The 22445-nt window shown below is 36.5% G+C and overlaps 1 protein-coding gene across 1 annotated transcript in view; it reads right to left on the reverse strand.

Annotated features, from left to right (window-relative positions):
* LOC104467075 (UHRF1-binding protein 1-like) overlaps positions 1 to 22280 on the reverse strand; it is a gene marked incomplete at its 3' end in the record, with an annotated part of 23651 nt that extends 1371 nt beyond the window's left edge. The window contains exons 1-6 of the mRNA XM_010080700.1: positions 22133 to 22280; positions 11208 to 11238; positions 7521 to 7683; positions 6383 to 6421; positions 3585 to 3676; positions 1898 to 2087 (exon numbers count right to left, since the gene is read on the reverse strand). Coding sequence (XP_010079002.1) covers positions 1898 to 2087; positions 3585 to 3676; positions 6383 to 6421; positions 7521 to 7683; positions 11208 to 11238; positions 22133 to 22280 — 663 coding nt within the window. The remainder of the gene's footprint in view (positions 1 to 1897; positions 2088 to 3584; positions 3677 to 6382; positions 6422 to 7520; positions 7684 to 11207; positions 11239 to 22132) is intronic.
* Between the last annotated feature and the right edge of the window lie 165 nt (positions 22281 to 22445).

Genomic DNA, 22445 nt, shown 5'->3' on the forward strand with positions numbered 1-22445 from the left:
AAAGCTACAGGATGGGAGAGGTTTTTGGAATGCTTTATTTCAATTAAAAGAGAAAGTTAAACATTAAGCACATTGTATGCCATATAGACCCCACAAGCTTTGAATCCATTACATGGATTTCTAGAAGACACAGCAAGCAAATGTTAGAACAATGATACAAGAGCAGCAAGTACAGCTGGATATTGAAAATCAAATATGAGAAAATGAGTGATTGTCCAGCAGCAACATCACGGAGAACATCAAATGAACAGGACACCAAGAGGAAAAAATGTTAATTCTAGTTTCCCTAAAACTCCTTCCTACACTATGCTCTGAAGAAAAAAAGATCAGCCATGGGGAAAGTGGAAGAGGAAAGAGTTTGTTTGGCATATGTCTTCTTTTTCATCTGTCATTCTCCTCTTTTCAATTTGAAAACTGTACAGCCTACATCCTGCGAATATAAGCAGAGACTTCAGTAAGGAATACCCCATGTGTATTCACACACAATGAAGATGGAAAGGCACAGTGCAAAGTAGCCCAAAAAAATACTATTTGCAGAAAAGCAGAGTACCTACCGTCCTCATCCAGCAGATGCAGCATGAATGGAAACTTCCAAAAAAATTCTAAGGAGATTCCTCATTACATTAAGAGCATAGCTACAGTGCAAACCTAAAAGCTTACTCCCTTAAAACGTTGTTTAGCACAAGTTATCTTTACAATACAGTGTTGGTTTTGTTCTTTCACCTTTTAATGCAATTTACTGCTAACAAAACATCTGCTACAGTTCCCAGAAACCTGTGTTTCCAGAATTCATTGCACTAAAAAGGAACACTCCTCAAGGAATGCTGTTATGTATGGGGAGACTATTCACAATCAGATCCTTCTTAAAAGCAAAACATCAAAAAAAACCATGGATTTTTATATTGCCATCTAGTCTAACTTAAATTCTTCCTCTTTAGACTCCACTGACACAGGAGCATTAACCTACAGATAACCGTCAGGAAAAACTTGTCAGAAACATAGTTTTGAACCTATTATTTTTGTGGTATTTTTAACTATAACATTCTCTTGGGAGTTTCTAAAAAAAAAGCAACTACCAGACTCATTAACTCTGAGTAAACTCTGCTTGCTTTGGAACAATTGTCTCTAAATAAACAAATATAGGCAAAATCTGAAACACCAAATTTATCCAAGGCAGTTGCACACTAAAATAAGTCTTCCTCAACACAACATGCAATATGTAGAATCAACCTTGCACTCAGTGTACATTTTACTTTGGTTACATGGGAGAAATCAAAAGAATAGTCTACACCAATCCAGAACTTCTGTGTTAGCTTTCCCAGACAGCAAAGTATGTACCTTATTGCTATTTTTTGTACACATATGACTTAATTATTCCAAGAAAAAAAGGTTAATTCTTGCATAGGAACTTCATTAAAACTCAGTTAAAAGTGCTTAAAGAAAAGTAATCCTTATTAGGCAACCCGTCCCAAGCAAATAAAAAACCAGTTAAAGCTCTAAAAAGAACAAAAATAATAATAAAAACAAACCACACAACATTCTGTCTTTCCACATTTAATATACCATCCTTTTTCCTTTCAATGCTCTTACAAGTCTGGTCTAGTTCATATTTTGAAATGGTCACAGGCTTGGAGAATGTAAGAGGGGAACAGTACATATGCTTGCCCTGGTCTTCACCCTTCCCACTTTGGCCACTGCTAGAGATACAACATTTGATCTGACTCACATCCACCATTTTTACATCCCTGTGTTCCTAGAAGGTAGCTGAAATTACTGAGCACAGAATGTCTCCATTTCCAATAACAGCATGTTTCCTAGACTGTGCAAGGTTGCAATTCAACTTCCTCCTCCTTTATGACAAAAGCCATGAAAAAAGTTCGCAAAAGATAATATTTACCTCTCCACGTTGAGCTTCCTGTATTCTCGTAAATCTGAGGTCAGCATGTTCCCAGTTTGCATTTACACTATATATTCTCAGCTGGGAAAGTTCAAATGAAGCATTAAAGGCTTTTGCACCAATCCTTATTACAATGGAGTTCACAGAAACCGAAATTCCTTCTACCACTTTTTCAGCAAAGCCATATTCACTAAAAAGTGAAATTAAATTTATTAAACAGCTGAAATACAACATGAAACAAACCATAAGTTCTAATTAATTTCTATTAAATATACTTGACCTAGTTTACAATAGTTTCTTCTCTACCCTATGACCCTGATCTCAAAATGATCATTCAAGAAAACATTTTGGATCAAGATCAATCTCCATTAAATATAACAACTAACACAACTCTCCATGATACATATATCATACACAGAGACACAAATGTATAAAAAAATATGTATTATACATACATAAAAATAACAGTCTACAGCATTACATAGAAATTTTATTCTTCTTTATGTATACATAACGAGTAATTCGCGTCAAATTAATTATTTGACAATGCCAATCTGGTTAGTTTTTAAAAGCTAAGTTATTCCATCCATTAGAACTAATATCTTTCATATATGCAAAACAGTATAAAGTATTCACTTTGTTTCATTCTGTAAAAGAAAAGCATCCTAAATGGTGGTTACATTTCTACAACAATTCAACATGCATTCCAGAATGAAAAAAGACAAAGCAGTTACAATTCATTTTTTAATAAAAATCTGATGCATTCTGAATGTTTTAGATTAGTGACTGGAAAACTGTATTTAAGTATTCCTTTAACATCTCAGGGGTTTTGCCTTTGGTTTGTTTGTTTTTGTTTTTTTTTTTTTTCCTGCTTGTTTTAAAAGTACAATTTATGTGGCTTGTCATTCCTTTTCCTTTTTATAACTTTAAGCCTACCCAGAATCTCTATGGCAATGATTTTCAAGCTCTACCCCAGGAGATGTAGAGGCCTATGGACTACTTCTACGTATTACACAGAAGTTAAAAGAGGAAAAGCAATCGTATGATCAAATTCATTGCTCTGTATATATGTCCCTGTGCCCACTGAAAAATGTTTTCAGTCCACAAAAACAATGCTAGGGGGAGGGAGAAGGGGAGAATCACTGACGTAACGCTATACTGTCTCCCCAAATGACTTATTTTTTGGGCTACTGTGCATGAAATCCTTCAGTAAAATTTGTCTAATACCATGAAGGAAATAGAATTTTAAAACACCATGCTAACAAATAGGCCATAATACTAGGTTTTTTTAGACTAAACAACCTTTTAAAAAACCCCACACCCCGACATTATATACATTTTCCAAACAGGTTAAAGGCAAGATACCTGTAATTTTAAAAAAAACTTAATTAAACTTGGTATATTTTTGAACCAAGTAACTGCACCCATATGAAACACTCCTAGAAAATTCCATACGTAGTTCAGACGTTCTTTCCAGGCTTGGGTCTAGATAGTTCTAGTTCCATTATCACTATACATACATAACTCCACCCATAAGTAATAAAATAAAATTTCAGAGAGATTAAAATAGTAAGCTGCAACTCTATATACTTCTGGAAATTTGCAGGGGATCTACCTGTTTTATAATAATTCAAAATTAGTAATTTAAACTTTTTTGGATCAATTTCACATTAGTATTGTCACTGACCTCTGTCCAGATGCAGTTGCTATAGGAGAGGGTCCGTTAGGGGCACGTGGCTCTTCACATGTGCTCATTTCCATTACAACTTTATCCAAGGACTTGAAAAACAAAACAAAATATTGAAGACATAAGAGGTAGCTAAGTACATATAAAATATTCCTTACCGTGACAGTTTTCCCATAAACTTTTGTAACATACCAGAATTACCTTTTTTTAAATTTTTTTTCACATAAATTTTCAAATTTTGTGAATTCTAACAGACCTTCCCAGTCAAATATTAGATTACAGAATTCTTAAAAATGTGTGTGATGGTTAAATAGTAGTCAGGGATCAAAACCTGCACTTCAAAAAGGGCATGATTTAATGCACACTCATCTGGGTTTGTCTTCCTGTATGGTTGTTCTTTCAATGAAATACTTAATACCTCCAGAGTTTTCCAAATGGTTCAATAAGTTCAGAAAATTTTAATGGAAAATATTTGAAACTAGTCCTCTAAAATTCGTGATAGTAGATGAAATTTTGTGCTGCACCTTTTAAACAAAATCTGAATACATATATATATAAAATACACACAGAGTATACACACTTTGTGTATATAGGAATCTTCAGTAGACCTAGCAAAAAAAGCAATTTCTAAAAAGATATATTCTAGTATAATTTGCAACACATCATATTATAGTAAAACTGTATGTTATTATTAAGTTCTTTGTACTTGAGGTGGAACCCTTACAACAAAAGCTGGGAATTAAGGGAATGAGATACCTAAATCCTATTTTAAATGAAGACTATATTTAAATAGCAGAACTATAATACACATTATAAATAATGCATACTAACAGGGGTGAAGAGGATGAGAACAAACCAAATGCAAAACCTTATTTCCAGCAACTGAATAAATCCAAGAATCTCCTCACTTAATTTACAATATTCGTGACCTAAATTTATCATACAGCCTGGGAAGGCTCTTAATTTAAGGCTTATAGTTCTGAAATCTTATCCCATTAGAAGCTCATTCAAAATACAACAGCTAATATTACTTCCTTGTCCAGGTCTGATTGTATACCATCCCCTTCCAAATTCATCCATTTACTCCCTCTTAGGTCAGATAAACGACACTAAAAAACTCTGTCCTCAATTTTAGATTTTTCACAATTCAAAGAACAGCAGGGCAGTGATTTAAGAAGTTTGTGTAATATAAATATGAGTTAATGAAGAACACCTGGATGTAGATATCTGTCTATTCTTTTCTCACTGGCAACTACTGTACTTTCATAGGGGAAAAACTGCTGCATAGCATCCCTGGGTCCCCAAAGAATTCCTCAAAATTTTATTATCATATAGACACAGAAATTTATTATGAGCAAAGATAACTTAGTATTTGGCACTATGTTAACAGATGGATGGATTTTCACAAAGGGTGACTCAGCTCAATTAAAGTACCTTTGGCTAGACAAGTGGGTTCTAGTTACCTTCTAAGCTATGCAAACAGAGGATGCTGTTCCAATTTAATTTAACTCTCAGTAGCAAAAATATCCCCACCAAAATAGTGGCAGTTCAGTGATGTAGTAAAGGGCTGACGTTGGACATTCAGGCCATAGAATTCACCTTCCTTTAGAAGTCAAAAAGGCCGCTGTACAGTCTGCCATTGAAGAGAGAACTTTTGTTATCAACTTCCATTTAATGCACTTGTTCTAGGAAAGCTTTATGTAAAAAAGGTGACCTTGAAAGTTATCTTAGCCTCAAAGATTGCTAATCTAAATTCAACATGAGCAAAGCAAACAATCAGGCCTTGCTACTGTAGCTCAAAGCGTACGTAATCCTTAAGAATAGCCTGGTTTAAACTGATTTCCTAATTTGGCACCTACAACTTACAGTCAGAAGGTTGAACCATCCCACTTCAGCATTACCATGCTTTAAGTTCTGTGTGTGACGAAGAAGCTGTACAGACATTAGTACATTACAGCTGGGTCACTAGCAAATGCATCAAGTATTTAAAACAAGATGTCTTAGAATCACGGAATGGTTTGGGTTGTAAGGGACCTGCTGTGGCCAGGGACACCTCCCACTAGACCAGGTTGCTTGTCTTTTCCAAGTCTGATTCAGAGCTAAGAAATTACAAGCGCATTCAGGAATTCACTGCAAGACTGGGAAGCACTACAGTTAAAGGAATATTCATTCCTTAGAAAACACAATTAAGAAAGCTTAGCCATCATCAAGCAAATCACTTCTGATGCTACCAGGTTTCTTAGTATACTTAAAGAACAAAATTAAACAAATGCAAGAATTAGCATTACTTCTAATTGTTGCTGAGTCCTGTTTACATATTTTATAGCCTATTTATAACCCTAGGATGTTACAGAAACTCCATAAATGTTATGTTTATCAAACCTGATATAACTGAGATCATTGGGTAGACTACAGACGTAGAATAGAAAAATCCATAGAAAAAATCCTCTAAAAGACAGGCAGAATCTCATAGAAGGGTTAGTTGGACACATAACTACCCTTCAATGAAGCCAAATTAAGACATAATGACTGAAAAACTTAACAGAAATTAGCCAAATTATACATAATATGTTACACTAAACATTATAGTGCTGATGCCCACAGCCACAGATTAAAAAAAAGCCAAACCTGCCAACAAAAACATTAAGACATTTTGTCTTGATCTGCCACTACCTAGAGGACACTTACTAAAGGCCCATTAATGTTTCAGTTATTTCTAGAGTCAAGTCAAGAGAACTATAAATATTTCAGATAGTCTACTACATAGAGTATATTTAGGAGTTAATTTCAGAACTCACCAAAGAGATGGGATGCGTTTTCAATTTTGTCCATGGTATCTGCAAGAGAAAACATTATTCTAAAGCCAAGTAAATATTAAAAATACAGTAAAATAAAGCATTTGTTTAGAATGTGGTTTGCATATACAAATTATATTCTTAAGTCCTGAACTCAGAACAGTATTACTTTCAAAATATGAAGTTTATCTGAAAATACTGTAAATTTATGTACATACAGAAATTTATTTTTGGTGTTAAAAACAGAAATTCAAAATGTATTTATCACTGAGTAGAAAACAGAGGAACAAAAGAGAATCTGTCTCTTTAACACTGAGTTGTCAAGCATCAGAAAAAGCAACACTGTCCTCCACATTCTTTCCTTTATATGGAAAGAAAATCCACATTTGCTCTGTTGGCCTACAAGCAACTGGATGCCTGCAACAAAGCATGAAGTTCACTGCATTCAGAAAAACCAAAAAAAAACCCATTGCGGGGGGGGGGGGGGGGAATGAAATAAAACAAACACGAAAAGGCTGAAGAGCTGCCAACTTTGACCAGATCATAATGTCTGTCAAAAACAAGCCATGGCTTCATTTTTTACTCTCATATTAGTATAACGTAGGAGTTATTATACACATTACTTCAATTCTTAGCAGCCACAAGAACCAAAAAAGCAACATCTACTAGATTTAGAGTGTTTACACATTTCCCAGAGACCAGAATCCCTCAGAAAGATATTTTTGGAAATAGGAAAGGAACAAGAGGGAAAGCAATAGAAAGAGACAGGTAAAGAGAAGAAATAACACATTTAAAAAACCAAATAATAAATAAGTATAGTAGGCTAATTACCATGGGGAAATACAGGCTTTTATCTCTACCCCTATTTCAGAACATGCAGGCATAAATTCTTCTCAGAAAGAGAAAAACTTTAAAAAAACTCACTGCTTATTTTCATTGTTTCTCATATTTCATGTGATCATATGAGAAACAAAAATTAGTAAGATATTATTGGTGGTAACATCTTTATTTTTCTCTAAAATTTTATCAAGCACTCATCCCAATTGTCTATTAATACAAGATTGATTGAAAGTTCACAGAGACAGAAGGGAAAAAAAGAAAGATTAGACTAATGACCATTCTGGCACAATAAAACACTCACCCTAATGGATGCTTTATTACAAAAAACTTTGTTTATAGCAAGCCATGTTGGAAGATCCAGCATGTTCTGAAGCACCTCTTGATCCAGCTCTAAATTGGTCAGCTGACCTTCCCCCTTTAATGTGCTCAGGTTGATCTTGTCAGGTGACAGATTTTTGGTGAACCTAAAACCAAACATGCACTTTAAGTAAATGCATATAAAGCAATCAGAGCTGTCCCACATATAGCTGACAATTTCACTTAAAGCAACAACCTCAGGGTGACGAAACCATCTTAGTTTCTTAGGTACAATTTCACCCAGAAAAGTACCATGGAATTGCTTTGGCCCTCTAAGTTTTTGCATCTCATTAACTCAATTTACAAATACATAAACAAAATTGAATATATTATATCTTCTAATTTGTCCACCACACAGAATAACAAATTATTGATTCAAAGTACTTAACAATTTATTTTAAACTATATAAGCTAAAAGCAAATCCATTTCACGCTTCTTTAGCTTTCCAAAAGGAGAAAAAAAAATCCAAAACCTCTACAACTTATACTGTCATTCTTAGAGCAATCAGGAGTGGCCTAGAATTCCCTCAGGAGGAGTAACAAAAAGTTATTCCTTATAAATAGTACCTTTCTATATATATTTGCAGTTAAAATCTTGAAATGAAAAGTTTCACTTACAATATTCATTAGGTTTAATCATAGAATTTAATAACATGAATTAGAAATATACATACACACATAGCAGCACGGTGTATATCAAATATTGGATGAAAACTTGAAAGGTCAATCTGATATGCAAGGGCTAAAAAATAAAACTATTTTAAAAAGTAAATATGTAATAAATTTCATTATACTTCAAAGGCACTATGGTTTGCTGATACAATAGAACAATCCATGTGACTGCATCAAACAGTCCACATCCTTGTGAGACAGGATGACAAAAATCACAGGTACTCCACCCTCAAACCGATGGCTGTAGCATTATACCTACCACCAGCTGAAGAACAGGCTGTGCTTAACCACGCTTTTGCATGCTGCCATGGAAAATTGCTTCTGCTCATGAATTGGGTCTAATTTTACAAGATCAGGTAGCAGGAAATACTGCTGTTTGCATTATGCTTTGCGACTTTTCCCACCGAAATCTCCCCGTGCCGATATTCTGCAGGCAGAGAGCAAAGGGGTTTGCCTGTCCACAGCAATGGAACACCGCCCTGCAGCAACACCCAAGAGGTGCAACTTCGACATTTCCTTCCCATTCAAGAAACCAATTTCTAACCAAACCACAAGGTCCTTATTAGCCAGATACACCGGGGAAGATGGTGAGAGAAGGTGAAGGAGGCTGGCAAGCTTCTCCTCTTAACAATTTCCAAGTGTGGCTTGAAACATGGCAGGCATTTTCTCAGTCCAATTGCTTTACTGCATTCTTGTGATGGTAAGCTTTAGAAATGCATCTAGCTAGTCTGACAAAATGCAAACATCCATTTTACCACTCCTATGAAACATTCAGCCAGACATCATAAACTTGCAAAATTTCATCATCTGTCAGTTTAATGACAAATACATCTGGAGGTGGAGGTAGACAAGGGCAAGAAGCTTGTTCAGAATTAGAAGCTGAGTTAATTTTTTGTTACTATACTAAGTTTGAAATTGTTCAGGATGTATTTGCAAAGAATACTAGACATGCTTCTTAAGATAGAAGTGTTACAGTCATTTCTGTATTGCTTATAAGGCATAAATTATCCAGAAGCAATGGGCTTTGTTTTGTGAATAATAATTTCAGTACTAAAAATTTATTAAGACAAGGCTATTGACAAAGATATTTTCCTTTGCAACTACTGTGCTTCTAAATGCTCCATTTAGAAATATTATGAGGGAACCAAAGGACCTAAAATTATTTAATTTTCTGGTTACCCTTCTTTGTTACTTTTAACAAGAAACAGTAATGAGAAGAGCTAAATAACCTGCCTCAATAAAACATCCCCTCAGTAGCTGCAAAATATAAAGCCTCCTATCTAAGAAATCATATTGACAAGTCTCATCTGACTCAGGTAATTCAAATTCCTAGAACAAAAAAAAGTAGCCATTGAATGTTTTCAGTCACATCATAGTTATCTCTCACACTTGACTTTCTAGATGAGAGTCAACATAAGAATCGCAAACTGGTGCTTTAAAGTCACATTCATACAGCAAATGCCAAAACATTCTGCCTCTACGTACACAGAGTCTCCTGAGACTTCTCCACAAGACTTCCTCTTGTGGAAGAGGTCCCCCTCAGGGTTCCCTGTTGCTATACCACACCAGAAATGCCACTCCACTTGGAGACAGATCTAACCACCATCTTGGTCTCAAGTGCTGACACATCACCGTGAAACCCAGAGGACCTGCAGGAACAGGTTTCCAAACTTCACAGCAAAAAAGACGCTAAAATACCGTTAAGGAGGAGAATGGAGAAAGCAAAGCCAATCTTGAGCTACTTCCAACATCCTTCAAACAGATAAAACAGGAGCCAGTCCCTCCCAACAGGGAGTGTGAAAGAAATCTCAACAGGGAGCATGATTTTTTTTCCCCCCATTTCTACATATTTTTTAATTGTTCTGAGAGCGTTGCTTTGAATTTGTTACCTTTCTGGCAGGCAGCCAAAGGAAAAATGCTCTGACTGATACTTCATTCAGCACAGTAAGAGCACCTCCACCTACAAGACTACACCCTTCATTTCAAGAATCACAGAAAGAAACTCTTAACAGGTGAGTTCTGAAAAGGTATTTCAGGTGTAGGCACCTCTTCACTCCACTTCCATGGCTGGAATGTGACTGATGAGTGGCTGCCGAGGAGACTGTAGTGTTTCCCCAATACCCATAGTAACTTCATAATACACAACAACCACTTCTGCTTTGTCCAGAGCCAATTTTCCACTGAGGATGCCAACACTTTATGTTTCTGTGCCAGTTCCCTGCTCCTTCTAAACTCAGTCATTCCAGAGAATACACTTTTGACTGTTGCGTATTTTCAGCACATTAGAACCATTTCATGCAACTTGATATAACAGGAAAACCTTTTAGTTTTATAAGTGGCCTCTAACTTAAAAAATTAGAAGTTGGCTTACTTGGGCAGCTGGCCCCACAAAACACAATGTGATCATACCCGTTAATTAGAATCTATAAGAATTTAGATCTTCATGCATAAAACTAAAAGAAGAGCCAAATGACAAAAAGAATAGTATTTTGAATTAAAAATTAAAAAAAAAAAAAAAAGCCTTAGGGCAACCACAACTGTCCAAATAGTATTGTTCTAGGATCCCACGGTACATCAAACCGGGACATGCCCCACTGAGCCACATGGGTTTGACTTTTCTTTCTGGTGTGCTTTGTATTCAGTGAGCAGAGACTCAGGGAGAAGATTTACCACAGACATGGTGATGTGTGTCTAGTGCAAGATCTGGTGAACTTGCCATGAGTTGGTATAATCATCACTGACAAAATTATTACCCAGATAAAATCTGCAATTTAATATTTTAATAGTATTAACCTTTATTATTAAATTAAATGTTAATATTATTCTAAATATGCCAGTGGTAACAATGCCTTGGAGATGTTTTCAAATATTATTGTCAGGCAAAATTTAAGAAGCAGTACAGCTTTGGAGGCTGCAAGTCATTGAAAGAACTACTGTGTCTCTTAGTCAGCACTGTAACCTAGAATGTTTAATTGCTTGAGCTTTGAGAACTTACTTGGCTACCATATTTACAATACAACTTTTATGTAGAGAGGTACTTCCCATAAAGTTAGGGCAGAATCTTGTTGTTCTGAATATGTAATAATTTTACATTTACACACTTTGATAGTGTCATGTTTCGTGATGAGAAATCTTTGATTTGGGAAAACCATTTAAAAATTCTCTATGCGTTTTTCGTATAACGACTCTGAATTAACAATGCCACCAATTTCATTATATGCAGACATTCCTCCCTCTGACTTGGCACGAGCAAGCAGCTCCCCTCCAGCTTGCCATTTGCTTTTCACCCTGGTGTTCATTCCTTGAGTTAGTTATTCCTTAAAAACCGGGTCAAACTGGGAGCAGAGGCCTCAACAACACGGCCATCTCCATGTACAACATCCCATAAACTCCTAACCCACGCTCCTTTCCTAGGTAGCAGACAGTGTTAATACCCACCATTCAGTACAAGAAGTAAATAAAACAGAGCAGAGAAAAGTAAAAGGGAAGGGCAAGAGGAACAGAAATAAGACAAAGAACATGGCTGAGTTCACCCAAGCTTTCTGTCACACTGTTCTGCTGCGGCAGTAAAACATCACTGCTACTGAGCCAATGCGTACTTGGTTTGCTAATACCACAAGATACTTGTAGCAAAAATGTTTTCACAAGCTTAGATTCAATTTCACAAACTACCCTTCCTTTCTCAAAACAGGACTTGAGGTTTGAATTACTATATCTGATAGCATGAATTTCAGTTAATTTTAATATTCAATTCTATAAGGCAGATCAATGTTATAAAACATTTGATGCTTTAAAGGCAAGATTCCGGCAATACAAAGTTATCAATATCACAACCAACCTGACACAGCTCCCTTGGGTGCATGTATGTACACACGCACACACTCTCTAAATATTACTACGCAGTTAGATAGATGGTTCATCTTTAATTTACAGAGTAGACTAAGAGTTTAGTGAGAAGCTTGAAAGACTGCACAGTAACAGCACAATAGTAAGAGTCATACGTAGAGTAATAAGTTACAAGCACTGTATTTTGTCAGGACCACAACAGTTTTAGTCAGAACTAAAAATCTACACAGTAGATGCATTGTTTTCCCTGCCCAAAATACTCCTTTTCTAAAGTTTTGTTTGTGACAACGTAGGCTTGGAGCACTCCACCAGGCTTGCACAAAAGATGGCCAAGAAGTGAAACTAGAAAACAAAAAGCAGCCAAAAAAAACCTAGAGAAGACATGGGAAAACACTTCTCTGAAAGCACAAGCTTATGGCTTATATTAAGGAAGGCCACAGACCACATGAAGCTTAAAGCAGCAGCCCACAAGGGTTTGGAGAGAACACCAGATGCCTTGTCAAGTTCATCAACAGAAAGTCCAACTTCCGGATTTAACAGAGAAATAACGGAAGTCTGGATCGCATCTGGACACAGGATTGCCAGCTGTTTTTTGCACATCTGCTGAATATACAATCTCTTCCACCCGGCTCTATTGTCTGCCTCCCCTGCTTTTTCAATAAAATTCCTTCTGCAACTTGATGCTACATGTATGCTCTAATCATGACAGACTATTAAGTCATAATATGTGCCACATGTTTTGCTTATCTTCCTTGTATGAACTAGAACTCCTTAAGAAGATGTATGGTTCAAAACAACAGGCTCTGAAAAAAGGCAACACAGCCTAACAAGCACTGGAAGCTGTATCAATAATAAAACAGCAGAAATGGAAGGAAAGATAACTGGGTTTTTTTCTGTTTTACCTGGCTGAACCATGTTATTAGATCACTAAGGTACTTTATACACTTTCTGAAGCAAGAAAAACAGTCTTTTCTCAACTGAGTTTCTGACAGACTTAGTGGCTTCCCATGACTCAAAATAACAGACAGAAGGAGGAGGTCTTACTATCGTTCTGCTCACTGTACCACTTCAAATGTTAAGACTTCACATTTATATAGAAGAGGAACAGAACTCTTTGTCAAATCTGCCACAGAAAAAAAGCAATGGGATTGCCAGAGTGTTTACTGTTACGAGTGAGTTCCTCTCATCTGGTGGAACACCACAAATCAAAGCTATTTTTCAATAACTGGCTTGATCTGGAAAAAAAATACATCCGCCCCACCTTTAAATAAGAAAAAAAAAGTTACAGCAAATAGCATGCTGCAGGCAACGTAACAATTTCCTCTCTCATATTTTCTTTCCTATAGCCAGAAGAAATACCAGTGTCTCAGGAACAAAACACCATGTGCAAATACTGAGTTCAGAAGCATCGCTATACTTTTTTTGTGCGTCAGCACAACATTACTTAAGTCCAAAGTACAAGATGCTTAGACCTATTTAGATGGCAGCAAGTCCTAGATGAGAAAAAGACAGACTCCCTAGACTAAAAAACAACTCTACATACCAGTAGCATTAAGCACAATGGCATCCAGAAAAGTTCTTAGTAGCATCCCCTTCTTGATCCGGGTACGGCAGGAGAGAAAAGAAAGGGTGAGACTGATTACAGTCATACAGGATTAAAGATTTAGCTGTTGTTAAGTGAATGCAGACAGACTAAAGACAGACTTCACAGATGCAACAAGTGATTGAAACAGTAAGGCACTAGTGAAAATTTTACATGGATGTGATAATGCAGGGAAGAAAAAAAAAAAAAACACAAAAACCAAACTTCTGTAAAAGACATCTCTTTTAATCCTTCAGCCCTATGAAACAAGACTAGAATCAAGCAACAGATGTCTTCTCTTGGTACTTTCAAAAACTTCAACCAAAAAGCATCACAAAAGCTGCTACCAAAATCAAATATACAGTAAAGGCTTAAGGTTAGTAGAAATTGGTCAGAAGACTGCAAGAGCAACAGTATTTAGTATGTCCAAAGGATACGTAGAAATCCAAAGGCACTGAATATATTTAGTAATGCCCTAGAAAAAGTTGGAGAACTGTGAAGAAACAGAAACCTTTGAGTGAATCCTGACTGTCCTAGGGATGTTCTAATTTTAATGCAGTGTATTAAAGTAGTATTTCACCCAGCAAAAAGCCATTAACTATGGTTTATGTAAGAACTGAAGGACTTTTTTTTTCTGCAGGCTGAATTAAGATGTGTAAAAGCTGACAGGTAACATTAAAGTCACATTCATCAAGTCCACAGAAAACTGACCTTCTGAGGAACCCAACACATCAGCAAATGGCTTTGCAGCAACAGCTGACTCACTGATAATGCAAGATACTGAACATCTGAAGATATAATTCATGGAAACTACTGGGTTCTAAGTGAAAGATGAACTTTTAGGAAATAAAGGCGGAAGATAAGAGACAATTGATGAAAAACTGTCCAGGATACTTGAAGGTTAAAGTACGCCTACATATAAAAAAAAAAAGAATGGTAAGTAGTACTAAATATCACCACAAAATACGATGGCTTGTCCACATCTTAGACACTATAGCCATTTCTGAAAATATTAAAACTAATTTAGAAACCGAGAGTATAAACAAAAACATTAATGACAAAGTAATGAACACTGCACAAAAAGTTAATTGGATGCTCATTTATCTTAACCTAAGAAAGAAAATACACACAAAACTAAAAGAGAACACATTTAAAACCAGTAAAAGGAAACATTCATTGCAGAACACTTTAATGCCCATGAAAGCATCAGGACAGAATACAGTACCAAAATAAAAAGCTTAAAAGAATTAAAAAAAAAAAAAATTACGGCACTTGTGGTAGGGTTTGTACAGAAAGGTAATACTTTTTATGCCTACAGCATAGTAGGATTAACCAGACACACTCTGACACATAAACATTTAAGTTCTTTACTTAAGAATATTCACAGTACATTAGGTTGAAAATAAACACTTGTAAGGATAAATTTTAATATTTCTGGACAAAAAAACTCCCACCAACAATGGCACTCTCACAGTCCGCTCCAGGAAGAGAGCATTGCCATAGCACTATAAAATCTCACCACCACTATCAGCAGCCAGTGGGTAACCAGTAGGCAAGTCTATAGTGGACATAACTTGTTGGTCTGAGAGGCTATCCTCCAGCCTTTATCCAGAAGTCATCTGTATCAGCAACATTGTGTCCTGCACGGACTCCCAAATACCATGCAGTTTCCTCCCAAGAGACCCCTACCAAACGGATGAACTGCAAGGGCTACCATTCCCTTATTCTGCAAGCTGTACAGAATCACAGGGGACTCCTAACTGACAATACCAAGTGCAGCAGCTACACCTGTCATCAGAATTTTCAAGAACACCCTTCACTACCTATGACACCTGACGGGCACCTTCTTACACCCTCCAACATCAATTTATACAGGAGAAGGGTATCACCCCTTTAACCACGCGTGATGTGGCCACCCCACAGAAATGCCTGCATGCTCGAACTTCTGTAGGATTGCCAGGTGTGTATTTGGTAGCTGAGTGCAAGATGGAGAACCCTGCATGGCCTGCTGATGTCCAGCACTGAGAGGATCTGCTACACAGCATGTTGCGAAGGTGTTCATGGGCCAACCCTCTGGAGCAGGACAGGGCATCCCCCTGTTTCCACACCCAGCCTGGAGCTCCTGCTCTCAGCTGGCCATGTGTTACAGCACACTGGACAAGCCCAAAACACTACCTACAACCCTACAGCTTCAGGTGGGCCTTTTCAGGCTACATACAGGACTTGAACCACCTAATGCTCACCAGGCCTTTTGACTCTCTCCAAAGAGATCTTCCTTTCCAGGCAAATCACTAAGACTATGACTCAACACCCAGTCCATACTGGTGTAACGCATCTAATGCAGAGTCAGACCATCCTCCTTCTCTCTCCCACCCTAGGAGGTGGGCTACTGAGTAGTACATCTGCTTTCCAAGTAATTGCTTCCATTTCATCACAACACAGAAGGGCTTCAGCATAGACCCCTGCTCCAGCAGACTTCCTAAAAACAGCTCAGTACACTCATCCATTCACTCTAAGACCCATTCCATACCTTCTCAAATACTGACATCCCCACCAACTCTCTTAACTTGACAGTATGTAAAGCTTCCCTTAGCCAATTCTGTAATAATACATATAGGAAATTATTTTCTGTTTGGAAAAATTGTACCGGTTGCTCTTTGGGTACAGGCAGAACTAGAACAGCTGCTGTCATCAATGGCTATTACCTAATTATGTGTCATGCAGCAGATCTGTTCAGATATAGCCAAGCCCTGTGTATAAATGAGGAGCTTACACTGCATGAATGATAATCATCTTGTAAGGAAAATATCACTCAAGTAATTTCTGTTTCATTTATGCTAAATCCTCACATAGACCAATATTAGCTTTTCTATTCCATGAGTCTTTTCACTATCATTTACACAAACATAACAACGGGCAATATTATCAAACCCAAAAAGCTTGTTTCAAACATGACAGTCCTATACACAGCAGACCTTAATTTATACGTGGAGTACAAGATAACATAAAATCCTTTTTATACTAAAACATATGTAGCAAGGTATATGTAATTTCCATACTGCAGGCAGCAAAAACAATACATCACATTTTGAGAATTTGCTTACACTTGGTAACAATTACATTCCACTCAAAATACAACATTCTGTAACTAATGCAAAGAAAAGCCACCTGATGCAAAAGAATTTAGTAAATTTCAAATCAAAACATAACACTGCAATGTCAAAGCGTGATAACATCTACCTTTTGGAAACTGCATCATCTATTTTTGTGACATTAGCAGATCTGTTTTTAACCCTAACTGATCAGATCTCACAACAAAATAAGATTTTTTTTGTTAAGACATTAACTACAAGGACAGTTTTAACTTAAACAAAAAAACCAGTTATTTTCTTATGTAAACTAGGTAAAAAGCTGACCGATCCTTCAAATATCTATCAATGCAGGGATAATAAACATCAAGTTACAGAAAACAAATTAAGTAGGCTTAAATGATAAACAGCAAATGTCAAATAGCCTAAAGATATTGCCAAACACCAAGAAGATTACATTTAGGAAGTACACATAAAGGTATGTTTATAATGGGATTGCTGGTTTACTTCACAAACTAGTTTTGCAAGTTTAGGGTAAGACTTGAAAAAAAAAAAAAAAAACACAACCCAAACCCAAAGCATATAGCTGCATATCAAACAATTATTTTTGCAGAACTCTAAGCTACAAAAGCAAACAGAAGAGAGAGGAAACCCAATTAACACTTTACAGAGCTCATTTCACTCCCAATTTTGTTTATAAATGCATACCACCTCTTACATTTGCTCTACAAAGGTGGGAGAGGGGAAGTTACCTGAGGGCAAGGTATTCAGACAAAAGGCCCCTATTCCTGGTGAAAGCAAGTGGTCAGTTGCCATGGCTTCTGAGAAGCTTCTGGTACTCATTTTGGTAGTAAGGATATTCACAGCAAACCAATCTCCACCAGAGCCAGCTGGGATCGCTGCAGGGAACGGGACACAGGGGACACACAAGGGATCAAGTTCAAAGGGAAAAAGGAGTAATACAATAAAGTAAGAGAGTTTTAGCTGAGGATAACTGCAGTTAAAACAGTTTGTTACATATCATGACATTACAGAACTCAAAAGGAAATAGACCTGTGTAAAATGATAGAATCCCAGGAGAATATTCCTTGCTGTCTGATATTACAATACTGCAGCCATGTTTATATGAACAGCTTATAGAGAAAATTTTAATAATACAGAAAAGGTCCATTTAGTATAGCCAAGTGGTTTCGGAGATACTTGGTAAGTATATTTGGAATGTGAGAAGGAAGACAGCCCAGAGATGCAGCATAAGAAGCTTTTATTCTCTTTTGAAATGGGAGACAGTTTTTCACTTCTGTTTTGCCTAGCCTGAGATCTCTAAGCTCACATTATCTGTTCCTATTCATGGTGTCTCAACTTCCCCTATTCACCAGTCACATTAAAGAAATAAGACTCCACAGAGGTAAGCAAACAGGACTTCTTGGATTCGTTTTTGGGTCTGGGGCAGTGCTACGAAGACCTGCACACTTTTGACATTCTGATTTTGCAGGTGACGAAATTTTAGTGCATTAAGCGTCTCAAAAGTTGAAAAGTAGAATATTTAATTTGCCAAACCATATGGCAATTAAAAAAAAAAGAGTTTTTTTGTTAACTGTCTTCGAAAAGATGTCTCAGCCTAAATATAATTAATCCCTACACTTTTACTCTTTTGGGTACAATCAAATGCAAGGATTTGGACAGTGCAGTCCTTAGTAAGCAGTTTAGTGGGATATTGGAATGTTTAAGAGATTTATCACTGAAGTAAATTACAGATACTTAGTTATGAATTATTATTTTTCTAAGGCCTTCAGATCCCCAGCAATGGGAGCAACCACAACAGGAAAACTGTTCCACAAGTGAACAACCAGGTAACTTCCATATTGCTGGGCCACTGGATCCCAAGGTTGCTTCCTTGGGGGTCAGATAACAGAAGCAGCCAACTTCTCTGAGAAAAAAAAAAAAAAGCTGTGGTATTCTCAAGCGACACGGTAAACTGCATGGCAGAGCTGCCACCATAGCCTGTGCTGGGGGCATGCTTCACACAGCAAAACTCCTACATCCACACAGCCTTGAAGTACTAAAAGCCACTGACAAAGTTAGAGCTCTTTCATTACTTTCCTCTCCTGTTTCTTCTCGTGAAAAGAGGAAACAATGAAGAGATCTGAACCCTGGTTAGCACCAGCTCCACAAAGGTGTACAGAACTCCTACGGGAGCTGCTGGATTGAGAAAGCTGGGTTCTCCCACAAGCAGCCAAAAACTAAATATGTTGTGTAACTACTTCTTAGCAATTATTCTCATGATTTGCAAAAGATCTGTGAAACAGATCACTTCATGAAAGCCTTTGTAGTTCTATTAATGTGTCATCTGAAATTATCTCCTTTGCCTAATCTGCTTGTACAAGAAAGCAGAAAATGAAACAAAATACACTTTAACAAGCACCTCTCACTCTGAAAGTTATTTAGTATACACTTCTATACCTCTTTGATACAAAAAAACCATCAAAAAAAAAAGGATAAATAATAAATTTCAAAAAATGTAACTGCTGGCTTTGTTTTGATTCTTACATACTCCATAATCATTGGAACATAAGACAATTTTATTCCTCACAGGCTTTAAATACCTTTTTTCCTGAGAATGCTTCACGCTAGCATATCAGCTACTTGAACATGAAGTAATCTTCTTCAACATCATTTTCATTCTGTAACTTATTTCCCAGTAAAAATACTGTGAGAATAATTTAAATAAAATTATCGCATGCTACACAAGTAAAACGCTGCTGATTAATTCTTGTTGATTCTGGAAATACATTCATTTTTATTATGTATACGTATGAATCGTCTAACTTTTAAGCTTCTGTAATAGAACATCTTCCAAAAGGCCAAACTGAAATTTCTGTGGTGCTTTATGAAATCTGCTTCAGCAGAACTTTAAGTGTACAAGGAAAATGTCTACAGAATTAGCACTCAGATTTATAATACATTTGCAAAAATAACAAAACAAACTGAAAACCAGAAGGCAAAATTCTAAGAGTTAGTTTTATTAACCCAAATGCTACTGAAAGCTTAGGAGATATTTCTGAGATGTAACACAAGATTTAATAGATTTAAATCTTAATAAATTTAAAGATTAAGAATTTTAAACCAGTAAAAATGTATTTGCTGTTATCTCCGAAATACTTTTACAATTTCATAAAGCACTGCAACGATTTCAGTTTGGCCTTTTGGAAGATGTTCTGTTACAAAAGCTTAAAATGCAATACAATGCATAAACCTACTAACAAAAATAGAAGAAAGTGAGGTTTTTTATTTTTGTTGAAAAAAGCATTTATTGATTTCTTTACACTCATCAGAACCCTACCAATGCATTCACACAGACGAAATTGTTGGCATGAAGTCTCTACTTCAGAAGTACTCAATTTCAAACATAAGGGATTTTAAGAAATAAAGAACTATAATGAAACCTTAAATCCCTCTTTCTCCTCATTCTCTTCTGCTATCTCAAGCAGTTCTGCTTTACTATCTGTCATTTTTCGGACTCCTTCTTTCACTAGGTGCAGCAGCATTTGTTTAAGGTAGGCATTATGCTAACGCTTTCCATAAGCATTCAACACAGATTCATTCAGAACAACGCAGATTGTTATGTGGACATTGTGTTATGTGGACATTGTGTTTTGCAATCTTCCAACACATTACACAAGCCAATAAAGTCAGTCACGTAGAATACACACAGTAAAATCTTCACTACAAGCAAAGAGAGAAGCTGTTTTACGCTTATTCTGGGAAAAGCATGCACTTCAGGTTCTTCGGCTGGCTAAAAGAATTGGGTAACTTTCACAAAACTGAAGAGCCATAGAAGTGGAATACACAGAACTGAAAATAAGCAAAAATTCTACTTCTTTTGCAACTATCAGAAGTTTCAAAGTTCATCCAACAATTTTGGTCATTTAGTTACAGGAAGGAACACGCACATTCTGGGCAAATAAAAGAGTTTAGACATAGATTCTAAAAAGAGTCACCTCAGATCTCTTGAGATGGCAACATCCCTCACCAAACAGGCACGTCTGACTGGTATAAAAGCAGGGTGGCAGGCAGGTCAAATATTTAGCTAGGACGCATATCATTGAAGTTGTACCAGCTGATGTAGGATATCACTGTTCATAGCAGGATCAGCTAATTTCCAATATCCATATATTAGTAAGCTATTCTTTGTATAGCTAATCTTCACATGTGTTTTAGAACAATTTCCCAACTACGACATGAAAAAAAATTGTCACAATATTTACTGCAATTTTCTTCTACTGAAATCTTAGTATTTTTACACCTATTGCTTCAGGTGAGCAAAAGCAAAGAAGGTGTAAGCTCATGCAGAACATTAACTAATGACACAAGCCAAGAACAATTTGGGTTTCTGCCATACCAAGCACGTTTAAACCTCTTACTATTTTCTTTGTGAAAATAGCAAATAAGATTCAAACAAATAATGTGATTTTTTTAAGTTGAAATATGCTATCGTTGGTAAACTTGGGTGTTAGTTAATATCTAACTGAGATGAAGAATGTCATCTTCAGTGGGGCTACTTAAGGTAGAAGCAAAGTTTGTAAGCTTTCCTTCATGCTTACTAGATGTATTTTGATAAACAAAACTCTTTATTACAGAAAGGCAGGAATATTGCACATACTTACACAGAAGACTCAGTCAGACTGCTCATTAGCTAGAAAGAGAATTTCAGTCAATGATACTAAAAGACAAAACCAAAAACATGAAAAAGCCCTTACACAAGTCTGTGTCAGTAATACCTCATCTCTGTCAATAACTCAAATCCAAACAACTCAAGATTCAAACCCCTATGGTGGAGATGATCCCATTACTGCCACAGATAGTATAACAGGAACACTACTGTGAACTTGCAATCTAGAATCCTACTGGAAATCTTTAACACGATTGTTTTATACAGTTTTCTACAAAGTCTAACTGAGGAAAAAATAGTAACACTGAAGGGTATCTGCTATTATCATAGCAAAGCAGTGCACAGAAAATCTTGCAAGAAAAGGAGCTGTTCAACAAGAAATCTCTCACACATGTGTAGGGGAACGAGAAGATGCTGAATTAGGATTTGACTTCTGGGACATGAAGCTTTTCCCTTAAAAGACTAGGAGAAGAAGGCTTTGCCCTAAAGCGAAATGGAAGAGGAGGTGATGGAGGACCTGACACGGCCGGAAGGAGAATGGACTGGAATGTAAACAAGGGAGCGAATTCACTAGAGAACAGTGTGTTGTTTTTAGTTAGTAGCCAACAAAAAGTTTTGTAGATTACGTATTCACAGCAGTAAAAGACTATAAAAGTAGTAGTAAAAGAGCAATAAAGTGATTCTTCTTCACCACCTACCGGAGTTCACTCTTTTATCCTGACGCACCCATGAAAACATGTAACAGCGCATATGAAGATTCAACTTAAGTTTCAGTTCACTGGAGATCTTGACAGTAAGCGATCCCAACACTACACAGAAGACTTCTAGGTAGAGTGTCTGTCTCATCCCTGCCTTTGTGAAGGATAACACTATTATCCAGATACTTGTTTCATTTTAGGGCACGTATATCATGAAATAAAGACACTCCACCATCCACATTCACAAAAACTACACCTAACGTTATTTGGCGCTGACAAAGATTCAAGCCCCGAAATGAAAAACTCATCTCTT

The sequence above is a fragment of the Pterocles gutturalis genome, unplaced genomic scaffold, assembly GCF_000699245.1.
Source record: "Pterocles gutturalis isolate BGI_N339 unplaced genomic scaffold, ASM69924v1 scaffold31514, whole genome shotgun sequence".
NCBI lineage: Eukaryota > Metazoa > Chordata > Aves > Pterocliformes > Pteroclidae > Pterocles > Pterocles gutturalis.